Raw genomic sequence first — 15,480 nt, 5'->3', positions numbered from 1 at the left:
GCTCAGCACGTGGAGAAGCCACCTGAGCCCTTTTTTCTGCCGGTGCTGAGTTAGGGGCCATGTAACGCTAATTGGATAAACATGATTTCCCCTCTAAGTGGCTGCAGATGTCTCCTCCGCGCAGGAGCTAGGTGCTCTCCCTTCCCTTCCCAGCCTGGCCAGCGGCTGCCACGGGCACCCGGCGGCAGCTCTGCCCTCCCTGGCGGGCGCTCAGGCACCCATGGGTGGGAGGTGCCCGGCCCAGCCCCACACCAGCACCCCCGGCCCGTGGCAATGGGTGGGTGCCAGGGCCGGGCTGGGGGGTGCTCCTGGCCCCGTAGCATGCACACACACGTGTGTGTGTGTGTGCACACTTATCCGTGGGTTTGCACGCGTGTTTGGGGCTGCCTGCACGTGTGGGCGTGCGGGTGTTGGCACAGACGTGCAGGTACGTACGTGCATTTGCACAGGTGTGCAAGGTGAGTGTGTGTTTGCACCCCACTGGGGCGCACGTGCTGGGGGCTGGGGCCGTGGCAGCTGTTGGGGGGGGCGCACGTGGGTTTTGCTGCATGTTCCTGGGGGGCACAGGGGAACCCCCCCGGCACCCAGGGGTTCTCTCCGCTGCAGCCCCCTGCCCTGTGCCTGGGTGCTGCCGGCCACGGCTGAGCACCGCATCCCATGTCGGGGTACCGCATCCCACACCTGGGTCCTGCACCCCACAACTGGGGCTCCCCCACACCAGGGCAGCCACAGCCCCCAGGGGACACCCCACCCCCCCCCATCCCACCCGGGGACACGCAGGGACGCGGGCACAGTCCCGGCGCAGGAGGCAGAGAAACGCAGCCGGTGCTACCGCCGCCGGCGCCCGAGCCCGTGCGGCACCTGGAGGGAATTAGACAGACGCGTTCACCTCCCTGCAAACCTTTTGTAGAGCAAATTCCTGCGGTTACCCATTGCGATTGCTGCAAATTATACAAGCGCCGTGTGTTTTGTTCCAACGGCAGCGTGCAGTCGGTGCGCGCTGCTCCGACCTGCCGCGGTGCGTGGCCCTGGGGGAGCCGTCCGGAGCCCCCCACGTTCTTCATTTTATTTCCTCTCTTTTTTAAATTTCCCCCCCCTCCTTCTCCTGCTCAGGGGATGGAGAACAAACGGGCGGGCAGGGCCGGGGGAAGAACCCCCGCGGGTGCTGGGCGAGTGGCCGCCGTGGTCATGCGGGTGCCTGATGGAGTTTGGCACCCGTGGTGCGCGGCCACGGCGCAGGGCTCAGGGTGCAGCACCCACAGCTGGTTATCTGCACGCTGCGAGGGGAGAGGAACCTTGGGGTGCTCGGGGACACCCCCCCCCCCAGGGCTTTGGGCACCCTGGGCGACGGGCTGCCCTCGGGGGGCCATTTGGCCCCCCGAGGGCAGCCCGTCGCCCAGGGTGCCCGCGGCTCACGCAGCGCTACAGCCCGGAGAGATTTGGTGGGTGCCGGCGGGGGTTCAGCCAGGCAAACGCCGATGAAGAACGTGGCGTGGGGCAAGGACCCTGGGGTGCGAGGCTTTGAGCAACCCTCTGCCGTAAAGGTGCCAATCCTGAGGGGTGCGTGCATGAGTGCGTGCATTTGCGCGCACGTGGATGCATGTGTGCGCGCGCGCATGCGTGTGCATTTGTTTGCACGCACGCAAGTGCATGCGCGTGCGCGCGAGGGCGTGTGCATGCGTGTGCATGCGAGGGCGTGTGTGCATGCACATGCATGCGCGTGCATCCATTTGCACGCGTGCACGCGCATGCACCTGTGCGCGTGTGCACGTACGTGCATGTGTGCATGCACGTGTGTGCCTTTACATGCATGCATCTGCATGTGTATGCGTGTGTGCACGCCTGCACGCCCGTGTGTGTTCCCTACTCTCGGGGGTGCCCCCGTGCAGGGGGACGCCCCCCTCCCCCCCGCCCCACAGCTCTCCCAGGAGCAGCGGGCACGGTCCTCCAAGACGGCAGGAGTAGCCCTCTCGTGGCCGCTCTACCCCACACCTCTCGCTGCCCGGCCCATCGACTTCCCGGAAGCGCCAGCGGAGCAGCGGAACCCGGAAGTGCCGCTGTGGCCGGTGCCGGGGGCGGGTCGGGTCCGGTGCGGTGCGGTGCCGCCATGGCGGGCACGGGCGGCTGAGGAGGCGGCTGAGGGTGCGGGTGGCGGGGGCTACGAGCCGGGCCCCGCGCCATGGCGGCGGGCTCCAACTGGGGCCTGATCATGAACGTGGTGAACAGCATCGTGGGGGTGAGCGTGCTCACCGTGCCCTTCTGCTTCCGAGAGGTGAGCGCCCCGCCGGCCCCTGCGTGTGTCCCGGGGCGCTGGGCCGGACGGGCGGCCCCTCGTCTCCGGCCGAGGCTGGCGGGGCTGGGTACCCGCGGGTCTCACCGAACCGGGGGGGGGGGGGGCGGGGCATGGGGGGGTGTCCTGCCGGTGTCCCCGCGGCGCTGGGTCCGGTGAGAGGCACCGAGAGGGTCGGGGGAGGCGCCGGGGCCGGTCGCTGGTTTCCCCCCGCGGAGAGAGGCCCGGTGCGGGGCCGGAGCTGGGAGCCTCCGTCCGCCTTCTCGTCCGCTCGGGGTCCCCACGGGCTCCTCGGCGCGGTGTGTGCCCCAGGAGCCGCCCGGGGCGGCGGGGCACAGCCCGCGCCTTTGGGCCCTGTCTTACCTGGGAGGGCGGCCCGGTGCTCTGAGCGGCGGTTGGCACAGGGCAGTCAGCCAGGGCAGCGCTGCAGACGGAGATCGGGCATCTCTTGTACCAAACTAAGGGGTTTTCCTTGCGGTGAGCTCTCCGAGTAGTCATTTCTGCCTTTCTTGTGAGAAGAAGGGGGAAAAAAAAACCCCAAAAAACCAATTTACCCCTATGATAAACACGGGTCAGCTCGGAGGCGTTGAGCCCTTACGCTGAGCTGTGCCCCCACTCCCCCCTCCAGGAGCTGCCGTCACCGCTGCAGCCACACCGGGCTCAAACGCAGCAGAAAAAGGGCAGCTGCGATTCAGATCTGGCGTTGCTTGTGCCCGCTTAAAGTCACCTGCTTAAAAAGCATCCAGTGATTTACATCCCCTGCTGCAAACACGTGATCCAGCAAGGCAAGGCAGCGCTGGTAGCGAGCTTGGTGATTAGTTTACACTGTCAAATAGTTCTTATTGAATATGTTTATGAGAGAGTTTGCACCTCAGGATTAGGAGCGGCCTCTCTGTGTGAACCTGTGGAGAGCACTGGGGGATGAACGAGGGGGCTATGGAAGTTCTGCTCCACAAACGGCTCCCAGTTCGTTCTTCGGTGCTTAAATTGGTGCAGCTGGAAGCTGTGGGAAACAGGTGGCTGCTCTGGGTTGGCCTTGGGCTGTGGAGAGAGCAAAATTGAGCTCGTACGTCATGTTTCTCCTGGCTGCTCTGAAGTCGAGGGAACTCCCTTAACAGGCAAAAACGCGGCTGGAAATACGTGCGGGAGCCGCGAGGCGATAAGGGATGGCAGTAAGGCTCTGCGGAGTGACTGACTTTCCATCTCGCGCTTGTCTCTTCCCCCTCTTCTCGTTTCAGTGTGGCATTGTCTTGGGAGCTCTGCTGCTGATTTTCTGTTCTTGGATGACTCATCAATCCTGCATGTTCCTGGTGAAATCGGCCAATCTCAGCAAGCGCAGGACCTACCCCGGCCTCGGTGAGAATTTTCAGCTCTAGGGCTTTGTCTTTTTTTTTTTTTTTTTTAAACTGCGGTTTTACTTTGACCCCTTAATTTACAACTTTCATACTGATATTGTTGGAATAGCAAATGGTTTCTTGATGTAGTTTTCTATTTGCGTTGTTTTCCTCTGTCAGTCTCTCCCCCCTGCCCCATGTCCCCAGGGGAACGCGAGGGTTTAATTCTGCTCTCGACAGTGAAGTTAATAGGCACAGAATTGTTTTGACTCTGCAGGGCAGGGGAGGAGTTGCAGCGTTGACTGATCAAAACCCAAGTTTTCGGGAGCTGGCGTAGCGGGTGTCTGGTGTAAATTATTGGTCTCAGCATGAAAGCCGCGAGCTTCCCCACCCAGTGTGCTGCCGGGGACATCGGGTTCTGCCAGCGGAGAGCCTGGCATGGAGCTCGGGCTGCCTGGATCCGAGCTGCGTCCACGTTCATGGCAGAGCAGGGAGGAAACAGTGCGCAAGGTTCCAAGCGGCCAAGAAAATAAAAACATCTGCAAGATTCATGTGTGGGTTTTTGGCAGAGCCTGCCAGCCCTCTTCCTCGGAGCTCGTCGCCTCTGCGCTGGCGCCAGGGTTGGCTTCTGCTTGTGACCTCTCTTCTGGTTCTGCCCCACTTGGGGGGCAGAGGGAGGTGATTGGGTTCCAGTCCTCTCCGTTGGCATGTGAAACGACAGGAAAAGTCTTCTTTTACTCAGTTTCCCTTATTTCTCTGGGGGAGGAGAGAGTTGGCTGGCATCACCCTTGATAAAAGAGCTAAAGAAACGCGTGGCTCGCTCGCTGCCCGCGTTGTTGACGGATGGGTTTCCTCCATCCTCAGAGTGCCTGAGGTGCTGCTACCGGGCTGCCCATCTTGGCTTCTGCCAAGTTCTATCTGCTAGAAACTGAAAAGATCAAGAAGTCCCGTGGTCTCAGAGGTTGCGCCTGTGATGCTGGAGGGAGGGGGGAGCCCCCAGGTAGCGTCCGACTTGGCCCCGCTGCTCCCAGCCCAGCTGCCCGCGCTGCCTCTCCCCTCCCCCCTTACAACACGTCTTTGTGTGCTGCTTCCCCGAAGTACAGAGAGTCCCCGTCACCTTGGAGCGTCTCCCGGGAAGAAGGGATCCTCTGCACTTTCTGAAGCCAAGGGGTTCGAATACACAGAGGACCAGTAATGCTTCTAAACTTCCTGGCACCTCCTGGCACGCAAATGCTGGCGCTGAAAGCAATGCCTCTGCTCCCTCCCTCTGCCCTGGGAGAGGTGCCACCGGCAGGGACGGCCCTGAGAGGAAAGGCGGCGTTCCTATAATGCATCCTAATGCATCAAGGTTGAGCAGCTCCACACAGACGGCCTTTGTCACCGCGGGCTTGTGCCCTGGTACATCTGCGAGAGATCCTGGCAGCCCCTGCAGCTGATTCTGTGGGAGGCTTTGGCAGTGCTGAAAGATGTAAGAAAGTTTTGCAAATTAACTTCAGTCAGCTGGTCCCTTCCGGAGGAGCATTGAGAGTGATCGTTACAGCTACAAAAGCGCCGGGGTCGTAACAGGCTGACACCTAGCCCAGGCGTCTTCGCTTGGCAGCGCCCTGTGCCTGAACGGCTTGGGTGTTAAAAATGTTTTGCTCTTCACCGCTGTTCTCCTGCACTGCATGGAAGGGAAGGGCCGTAGGCAGAGGTGTGGACAAGAAGAGATGTGGGATGCAGTTCCCAGGCGGACTTTAACCAGGAGCTGAGTTAATGTCCCCTTACAGCTGCTGACAGTGCCTGGGTCTGTGCAGACTGCCCGTGCTGGGTACCCCGGGAGGCAGCTGGGCTCCGCTGTGCAGACACAAGTGCTGAAACACAGGTTGGCCCTTCAAGTAAGCACACTTGGTTTAAATGGGCTTCTCTAATTACTGAGCAGATTCAGCTCTGCCCAGCTTATTAGGCATCTAGAGATCCCATTCCTGTACAGTTTATTTTACAGTCGTCATCGTCTTCCTCCTTGAGAAGATAAAGGATCCAGTTTTTTCCAGTGTCCCCAGATGGGGGTTTCTGGCCTAGCGTTTAAGGCTTGTTCTCATAAGAACAGCCAAGGAGACTGATTGTTTCTCGGTGTCTCTGGCCTAGGCTATCGCTGGCAGCTGTAGCTGTTGTCTGGAGGCACCTACCTTTGGGTGTGATGTAAAAAGGAGCTCGCAGGAGCGGTGCGGCAGTCCCGGAGCTTGGCTCGTTAATGACCCCGGCTCCAGGAGGGATGTTTTCCTCTTGCTGGTTCCCCTCTCGCTCATCCCCAGCCCTTTGGCTGTGTGACTGACCCCCCCACCCCCCAAGGGCTGTTGCCTTTTCCCCATATCGTCGCGAGTTCCTAGACGAGGAGAGAGCTGGAGGCCGAAGCAGTGCGGTCGCTCTTCGCGCAGCGCGCCTGTTCCACCCGGTCTGTCACCGAGCCATCGGCTATTTTCGGTGCTACCCCACATAACAGCTCCGGTTTATTTTTCTGCTGTGGCTCTCCTGCCATGCTTTTTTCTCATTCTGTGGGAGAACATCTTGTTTCCTTAATTTTTAGCTCAAGCAGAGTCCAAAGAAATCAGAGTTCATAAGTTAATATTTAAAATAGCAGAAGATGCTTCCAGAAGTGAATAAAGTTTGTTTTCGGGCAGCCTCCAGGGATGTACCTTGAGGGAAGACAAAGGGGAGTCCAGGGTGGTGGTTTTCATGTTGGACCTCTTCATTTAAAGACTGACAGAATTGGGCAATGCGGTCTGTGCTTGGAACCGGAGGTCTCAATTCCCATTCTACCCAGTAAGATCTAAAAATACAAGCGGAGTTTTCTTGGCCTTTTCTTTTTAAGAAAAAACACAATGATTTAAAGACTACTGATCATTTTGTGCTTCAAGCTACAACTCAAGTATGGGAGGGGGGAAAAAAAAAAATCTCTTGGCAGCAGCCCGTTGGTGTGGGTTGTGAGTACTGGGTATTCTGGGTATGGGATTGAACGTTCTGGGCACCATCTCAGATCTCCCATCCAGCAACGTCAGGCGGTTCAGTTATAGTGGGAAGATAAAAATAAAAATGAGAGTTTGATTGAAATTTTGCACCGCAGTAACTTTTTGCCACACAGCATCTTATACATGCATATTTTCTCTTCCGCGCTGACTTTCTTTTAATGGTTGCCATGTGTGACTGCTACTTCACACCATTTTTTTTTTTTAAAATAGAAAAAAAAAAAAAACCCAACCCCGAACCTGCTTTCTATCTTTTCCTCATCTTTGTTCCTGTCTTATGTGGTTTTCAGTTTGCGGAGGGCATGTCTGAAAAAGAAAGTGGGCGGGCAAGGGAAACAGCCCCAAAACACACCACCGGTGGGTTCCGGCTGCACACTGCCCTTTGTCAATGGTATTGTTTAATGTCAAACTCGTGTGTTGCCACATTTTGGACCTTTCTTTGACTAACTATAACTTTTTTTTTTTCCTCTTATGCCAGCATTTCACGCCTATGGAAAAGCAGGAAAAATGTTGGTGGAAACAAGGTAATCTGCCACTTAAAACTTGAATAGCTTTTAATGAAAAACGCTGCTCTGTAGCCTGTCGTGGCCTTGCTGCGCTCTTGTTTCTTACCCTCCTGCCCTCTCCGGTCCCAGAAGTCTTCCTTGCCACCTAGAAATTGAACAAGAGCCTGAGATCCCCTAAGCACAGCTCGCGGTGTCGCTTTCAGCATGTCCCACCCTTCCTGAGTGGAGACAGGAGCGCTTTCCAGATAGTGAGAGCACAGAAGTCAGGGAATGAACTCATCTCCCGCTCTGCTGCGTGTGCTGTGAAATCCTGGGCACGTCGGGGTGAAATCCCTGCCAAGATTGCTGTGAGTTAGTGGGAGGGAGAACGTTCAGCACCTCGGATCCACCCTTTAGCTGCTGTGGTCCTGCCCGCTCCTCGCGCCGCTTTCCTCTGCGAGACCCCAGGCGTTAGGAGATGTTAGGGGAAATCCTGTCTCTGTTCCAGGACAGGCTTGGGTTCCTCAGATGACTTCAGTGCAAGTAGAAGCTCCCCCGCAGGTCTCGGTCAGCAGTCGCGATGGGACGTCGTTATGGCGCTGCTTTTTCCAGCAGAGATTCTTTGGTGGAGGCATCTTGAGCCCGGGCCAGTCAGTGGTGCTGGCTGCTTCCCTCTTCCCAGCTGCAAACTGCTGCAGAACACTAAAAATACACAGAATATTTCTCAGATGTTACTTGTCCGTGCAAGCAATTGCTGTAATTGCCACGGGGTTGTTATATAATTGGAGCTGGGAGGGAAAGTGGTCCATGCAATCATGAATGGGAGGAGAAGCAGTTCATAAGACAATCTTCTCATTAAAGTGTGGTCCATTTTGTGGAAAGAAGCTTTTGAGAGCCCATTTGGTATCGAGACTTTCATGGTAGGCCCCTGCTGTGGGGTATGGGGCTGAGAGAATCTCTTGCTGATTCTTTTAAATGTTTTTCCGAGAAATAAAGGAGTTCTTGCCATCTCCAAGGTCTTTTTATTCCGTGGCTCCAAACAGCAGTTAGACCCATGCACGTGTTGTTACCAGAGCTATGTCTCTAGCTGAGATGTTAGGTGTGGATGGAGGTTCTCCTGGTTTTATTTTACTAGGGTTGAAGGCAGAACTGGTGGCCTGCCCCTCACAACCCCGAGGATAAAAGCGCGGTCCTCCCCTTCAGCACCGGCATGGTGCTCGTGCGGCTGAGCGAGCTCACAGCCCGCTATCCCCGTGGACTGGGAGAAAACCCACTTTACTACTGGTTGCCAAACATGGTTTTCAGTGTGGGTTCAGCAAAACGCGGGGCTTGTCTCTGCCGTCACAGGCCAGAAGGTTGTGTTGGAGGGTGGTTGTGTGCTGAAGCAGCGCACGCTGAGGCTGCTCTACCTCTGAACGTGAACCAGTGACTGCGCAAGATCTGAAGTCACTTTAAATGTGCCCTTTTGGCTGTTTCTGTTTAACTCTTCTGGATGTTCCTTGGTAAACGGTGGGTGCGGTGGGATCCTAAGCGATCTTCAGCTGTTGCGGTTGTGTGCCGGGTGTAGCCCTTGAGACCTGTTGTGTGTGTGGGGGGGTCCCATCGTCGCAGGCTCAGTCACGACAGTCCCAGGTGGTGTCTTGAAGGTAGCCTTAGCATTAGCAAAGCCTCATCCTTTCCTGAGGGCTGTGCAGAGTACAAATCCGCTGGAAACGTGGCTGCTGACACGCAGCTGCCCAGGAGCAGGAGCTGTGTTCCAGGGTTCCTGCTCCAACCTCCTAACCCGTGTGTGGTGTTGTTTCTGCAGCATGATTGGGCTGATGCTGGGAACTTGCATTGCTTTCTACGTTGTCATTGGTGATTTGGGGTCCAACTTCTTTGCCCGGCTGCTTGGATTTCAGGTAAATAAATCTTCACTGGATCACACCTACGACAGACACGGCATCGAGCCGTGTGGGCCTGAGATACAGCAAAGATTAAAGCCTGAGTAGTGTGCTCAGCAGCTGTCCTGGTTTCGGCTGGGATGGAGTTGATTTTCTTCCTAGTAGTGAATATAGTGCTATTTTGGATTTAGGATGAGAGTACCATTGATAACACACTAATATTTGGGTGTTGCTGGGCGATGTTTACACCAAGTCAAGGACTTTTTAGCTTCTCATCCTGCCCTGCCAGTGAGCAGCCTGGGGGTGTGCAAGGAGCTGGGAGGGGACACAGCCGGGACAGCTGCCCCGGACTGGCAAAGGATGTTCCATACCATTGATGTCATGCTCAGTATAGAACTGGGGGGAAGCTGGCCGGGGGTTTAGACCATGGCTCGGGAGCTAGCTGAGCATCAGTGGTCCGTGGGTGGTGAGCAATTGTGCTGTGCATCACTCATTTTGTATATTATTATTACTGTTATTCTCTTCCTTTTCTGTCATATTAAACTGTCTTTATCTCAACCCACAAGCTTTACTTCCCCCCCCCGATTCTCTCCCCTGTCCCACTGGCAGGGAGCGAGCGAGCGAAGGGCTGTGTGGTGGTTTTAGCTGCCGGCTGGGTTAAACCCCGACAGCAGCCCACGAGGCATCGTGGGGTGATCTCACGGTGAGCTTTAACAGCGCGCCTTGTGCACAGAGCATTTAGCTGGAAGCCCAGACATGTGGCGAACAATCAGATGTGTAAAACCTCCAATAAGGCAATTCCAACAAAGGAATTCTTTTTAACTTGGTCTCTCTTAATTCTGGAGCAGATTCCCGGAGGAGATGATGCTTCCTGTCTTCATGCCTGCCCTAGCGGGTAGTGACAGACGGTTCCTCTGTCCGAGCTCTCACCCCCTTGCAGCCCTCTTGTTCAAGAGGGATTTTTGTCCTGTCCCTTGCTGTTTTGGTGGCCAAAGTTACTGTGCACCTGCCTCCCCTTTAAGATAAAGTGCATGATGAGCCCAGTGTTGGCTGCAGACGCGTGGGAGGCGAGAGCTGCTCCTCATGGGCAGGAGGCTCTTGCTGCTCTTCCTGGTGAGCTGGGAGCCGGGGGGTGAGTGGCAGCGCTCAGAGCCGGTGCAAGGGCCGTGCGGGGAAGCAAAATGGACATGTGGAAGGATTTTTGGCCGGGCTGTTATCTGTTCCGCCTGATGCTGCTAAGCTCCGATTAAGGGACTGTGAAGTTAGAACGATGCGTTGTGGCTGCAGCCAAATTAGGTATTAAATATTTCCAAGCATTTCAGAGTGTTCTGCTATAATAAATAGCAGTGCGAGGTTTTGATTAATTTTCTGGATCAGAATTTTCAAGACTTCAATCTCTTGTCTCCCAAGTAAGTTTAGTTTTTATTTAATTGCATGAAAATACCTAAATAGCTTGTGCTGGATTAGCATTTAAACCCCCCCCCCAATACTTCCACTTCAAAATGGACCTGTCACGCACTGTGTAGAGCAACAGTGGCACCCAGTGACTGTATAAGCTAATCACAGACCTAGCCAAAGAAATGGCAAGCTTTCAGCATCAAATCTTTAAACACAAATAGAAGCAGAATTTCACCTTTGGAATCCATCCTGGATTTGCATTGTTTCTGACTCTGGAAAAATTAAGCACGCTGGGGAGTTATTTTGCTAATTCGATGGGATGTTTTGAGTATCCTCCGTGCTCCAGTTCTTTATGCAGGTCCTTTTTCCAGGTGTCGGGCAGCTTCCGGATAGTCCTGCTCTTTGCCGTCTCCCTGTGCATCGTACTTCCATTGAGCCTCCAGAGGAACATGATGGCCTCCATACAGTCTTTCAGCGCCATGGCTCTGATCTTTTACACCGTGTTCATGTTCGTGGTGAGTATTGACGCCGGGAATGCTGTTTTCCTATTGTTTTAACACAGATATTCCCGCTGGGATAGCCTGCAGGTACAGGCCTCAAGTTTAAAATGTCCTTCCTGATAATTAGTGCTGCTAGTGCCGGGTATAACGAGCGATCTGGGTGCTCGTGCTCTTGAGGTGGGGAGGTACAGACTGCAGAAACCGGCCAGTGGGTCTGTAAGCTCTTACGTGTGCTAGGGACTGCGGTGGCACAAATAATAATAAACCACAAATCGAGTCGTGGTTTATTCTGCTTGTTGGCGTCTTATAATTTAGGGCTCTGAACTTTAAATCAAAGGATGGAAGATGTGGGGAATAGCGCCTGGAAGCAGAAGGACTTTCATCGTGTGTTGGTGTTTTGCCTTGAAAACCTCAATGCTTCTAATCTGTAGGGCAAGGCAGCTCTTGTTGAGAGCTCAGACGTGTACTTTGCATGCTTTTTTGCAGCTGATGGTCAATGTCTTTCTGGCAACAAGTAGTTTTAGTTGTTAGACACCAGCACTCCTATTTCTGAGCACTGAAAGCTTTGTAAAGTCTTAAGTCTGGTACGTGGCATATACTTGTCCTTAGAAATGTCTAAAAAAGTTTTTCTTTACGGAGGTGAGTGGATTCTTGACCATTTTGATTAAGCAGGGTGAGCTGAGAGTTACCCAGCGCTGGCCCTGTTTGGCTTGGCCGAGCACCATTTACTGAGAGGTGGAGACTCGCACTTGCTTTTTAATGACTGCAAGTTTCACCTCACAGATGCTCGTGTGGTTTGCTTCTGGAGCCCCAGCCCTGTCTCCCCCAAACTTCAGGACTGGAAGAGCTGAAACAAAGGGAAAAAAATGGAGGTGTGGAAATTCTTTCCACTTTTTTTTTTTTTTTTTTTTTTAAGTAGGTTGTGCTGGGTCACGCTTCTGAGCTTGCCTCTGTAAGGAGGCTGGAAACGGTAAATGAGTGTTTTACAAAAGTGCCGTGTTCCAGGAGCTGTGCCTTTAAGAAAACCACAACATTTCATGAGAGCTGGCTGCACTAAAACGTAATCTCTGGGGATTAGAAAACCCCCATTCAGGCCATATTATAAACAGGCATTCAGACATATTTACCTTCTGTTTCCTGTGCAACCCAATGCCTGCCAGTTTCCCTGTCAATGGCAAAAGAGCTCCCCTGGCCCCGTCTGGGTGCCTCGCTCCCCCGGTTTTCGTGAAGTTTATCCTTCTCTTCGGGGAACCGGCGTTGTTAAACGGCTCTGGAGTAGCAGTGTGCAGGTGGGGTCCTGTGTTAGGGACCTTTGTCTCTCTCCATTGAATGGGATTCTCCAAGGCAAATGTCGCTTCCCCTTTGGATTTAAAAACGTGTTTAAAAAAAGTGCAAAAGAAATTGCCGGGAACGATAATTCTCCCAGTTAAATGTGTGTCAGTGGAAATTGTTCCACCCTGGTGCGTGCTGTGATGTCTGATGGCATCAAACAAGGGGGGGAATGTCACAGATCTTTTAAAATACACCCTGGGATCCTTGGTGGCAAGGGACCCTTGGAGGTTGCTGGGAGCTTTAATAACGTGTGCGGGTGGGGAGGGGAGCTGGGGAACCTGACTAACAGAGATCTGGCTGCGGTAGGCAGCGTAAGCTGTTCCTCGCAGAGCTGCTGCACGCTGCCTTTTATCCCCGCACCGGCATTACTGCCGCCATGAAGTTGTTTCGGGTTAGATCTTAACCCCTTTTCTTTCTCTTGGCTACAGATTGTGCTGTCGTCCTTCAAGCATGGCCTCTTCAGCGGGCAGTGGCTGCAGCGAGTTAGTTACACTCGTTGGGAGGGCATTTTTCGCTGCATCCCCATCTTTGGCATGTCTTTTGCCTGTCAGTCGTAAGTACCTGCCATTCCCGCTTCTGGCAGTTGTGGTGTACAATTAGTTTTTTTCTGAGGGCAGAGGGTCATGAGGATCTGCAAGGGATAGATACCATCTGGTTTCCTATTTTATTTTAATCAAAGTATTTTACAGCCCACTGAAGTACAGCATCTCAGTCGGTTGTGACCCTTTTGTTACCTAGATGGGGGAGGGAGTTATATTTCACTGGGGAGTTATTGTGCTTGAGCAACACAAGATCATTTGGGCCAAACAGATCCTCAGCGTAATAATGCATGTTGCTTCTGGTACAGCTGCATTAAGTGATGAATTTCCCCCGTTTCTTGGAGGGAATGATTTAGTACCAGGGAAGGTGGTGGGGCTGAGTCGTCAAATGGCCGCAGGGCCCCCGCAGGGTAGTGTACACTGGCAGCGTCTCCGCTTCCCCGAATTTCTTTGAGAACCCTCGGAAGATTGCACAGTCGTTGACTTTGGAGAGTTGTTCGCACGTTTCCAGTTACCTGCTTTTAATGAGGGTTTCCGTTGGCACGTGGAAGGACGTGACGGCAGACCGGGCTATTTGCACATTTCTAGCAGCATTACCTTCTGCACCAAAATGGCAAGTGAGCAATACGTGCCTGGCCAGAATAGTAACAGACTTTAAATAGAAGCGTAAATCCAAATGTGGACATGGAAAAGACCATCCTCGTTTGGAAGGCTGGCAGAGTTGGGCTTTCCCCCCTGTAGTTCTAGCAAACGGGTAGCATGCCAACAGTAAATGAACGTGACAGATAAAATTTGTTCAGACTGCTGTGTTTACACCCACACGCGAGATCCAAATCATCATTTTCCACTTATCGGCTCTCTTGGCAGCTTGGTTCCTACCCGAACACGCTCCAGTCTTGCTGTTTAATGTCTCCATTACAACTGGCGAAGGGAATTGTATTCTTTTACAGCTTTACCTTGTTAACATTTTAGAGTTTTTAAATTCCTTTTTTTTTTTTCCCCCCTTATGGTAGCCACACAGTACCCAGCACAATTTTGCTGGGAGTTGGAAATGAAGGGAAATCATTTGGCCTGGACCAGTGTGCACGTACCTAAATATAGGCTCCATTACAGTGCTTACGTGGCAAGCCAAACGTAAAGCTATGTGTTTTTTCCAAGCATCAGGGCAATACGCTGTCCCCAGCCCAGGCAATCTTTATAAGTGTGTTATTCTTAGCTAGGTAGATTTAATTTTGCTAACCTCTGAATCACCTTTTTAAAAAATAAAAAATTTGAACGTAAAGCAGAAATCCTTTTCCTTAATGCAGCATACAGTAAGGACAAATAAATGCACTATTATTCTAGCCTGAAAAACTTGACCCTGCTTTACTTGTGAGTTCAATACCGCTCTCTCTTTAAAAGCTATCCTGTTGTTGCTGAAGTTGCAAAGTAGGTCACTCCTCTACAGTTATGTAGTGTGGAAATTTGCTGTGGAGCTGAGAGCGGGGAGCGTGAGCACTCCGGGGTTACCTCCGCTGCAGCGTGACCTTGGTCAAGTCACTGAACCCTCTCATTAAAGAGGAGTCAGTAGAGCTTTCCAGGAGAAAACTTCTAATTTCTGGAGATGGGCTATTCTGGTGCAGATGGATGCAAAAATGCCAAATTCACAGGGATAAGAGAAGTCAGGGTGGTGGTCGTTGCCTCTGTGAGCATCAGTTCCCGGCAGGCTGAGTTAGTGCTGTGCTCAGAGCGCCCGCCCGAGGTGGTCCCTGCAGGGAGGGTGAAGAACAGATACTCTGCGGTAGCTCTGGCCGTCTCCGAAGCGGGGCTGCTTTCTCTGAGGCTGCTCTTAATGCTTGTGCTGACTTGCCTGCTCTCTGCTCAGGAGGAACCATCTGCTCGCGCCCTCTTTGAGGTGCAGCATAACAGACAACGCAGGGAGGGGGTCCCTGATCCTTCACTGCAGTCATTTTGCTTAAAAATAATCCCCGGGTGTGTCAGGACATGCTGCGTGCTTTTTGTCCTTTTGCTCTGCCTTGAGAGGTGGTGATGGTCAGGAGGGCTCAGCGGCATGTCGGCGGGGCTCGAGGGACGCTTTGCGGATCCCCCAAACCCAAGTTGCCCAAACAGGTGCCGTTAGGTGATGGCAGGAGGCTTGGGTGCAGCTGGGCTTCGTGTGACATTTTTCCCCGTGTCGCTCCTGCTGCTCCCGCTTGAACGCGAACCTGGCCCGGCTGTGCCATCCCAGGTGCTGCAAAGCCTCTCTGCTTCCCTCCTTTCTTCTCCTTCCTGGGCCTGGATGTTTGGCTGGCCTCCTTCCCCTCCTGGGGATGAAGTCAGGGACACAGCTGATTAATCGCGAGGAGGCAGCTGCAGGAGGAATCCGAGATGGAGGGACTCCTGGGGAAACTGGTCTCCCTGCTCTAAACGACCGTCGCGGTGCTGCATTCGCAGACCCTGCGCAGGTCTCGCGAGTTCTTGTGAGCCGATGTGCTCGGCTTCCTTTGTGCAGAACCGTTTGACGTTAAGGGATTAAGGGTTAAGGATTTTTCTGCTTGGCCTCAGCTTGACACACTTTCTGTTCATGGCTTTGTGCCCGCTGGAGCTGGGGATACCCCCTTCCCATCTAACTGGATGCTCCCCCCCTTCTCGTGAGAGTTCCTTCAGTAACATGAAGCCAGGATGTAGCCACTTGAATTAAAGTAACAAGAGGTTAATGAGTTGCTAAAATATGC

At 53.7% G+C, this 15,480-nt stretch overlaps 1 protein-coding gene across 1 annotated transcript in view; it reads left to right on the top strand.

Moving 5' to 3' along the window:
* Nucleotides 1-2,032: 2,032 nt before the first annotated feature.
* Nucleotides 2,033-15,480, top strand: part of SLC38A10 (solute carrier family 38 member 10) — a 38,458-nt gene continuing 25,010 nt past the window's right edge. Inside the window, exons 1-6 of the mRNA XM_054846445.1 lie at nucleotides 2,033-2,272; nucleotides 3,529-3,646; nucleotides 7,108-7,153; nucleotides 8,922-9,015; nucleotides 10,767-10,910; nucleotides 12,656-12,780. Of these exons, the coding sequence (XP_054702420.1) occupies nucleotides 2,180-2,272; nucleotides 3,529-3,646; nucleotides 7,108-7,153; nucleotides 8,922-9,015; nucleotides 10,767-10,910; nucleotides 12,656-12,780 (620 nt within the window). The 5' untranslated portion in view covers nucleotides 2,033-2,179. The remainder of the gene's footprint in view (nucleotides 2,273-3,528; nucleotides 3,647-7,107; nucleotides 7,154-8,921; nucleotides 9,016-10,766; nucleotides 10,911-12,655; nucleotides 12,781-15,480) is intronic.

Source organism: Grus americana, chromosome 18 (genome assembly GCF_028858705.1).
Source record: "Grus americana isolate bGruAme1 chromosome 18, bGruAme1.mat, whole genome shotgun sequence".
NCBI lineage: Eukaryota > Metazoa > Chordata > Aves > Gruiformes > Gruidae > Grus > Grus americana.
This window is presented reverse-complemented; position numbering and strand designations above follow the sequence as displayed.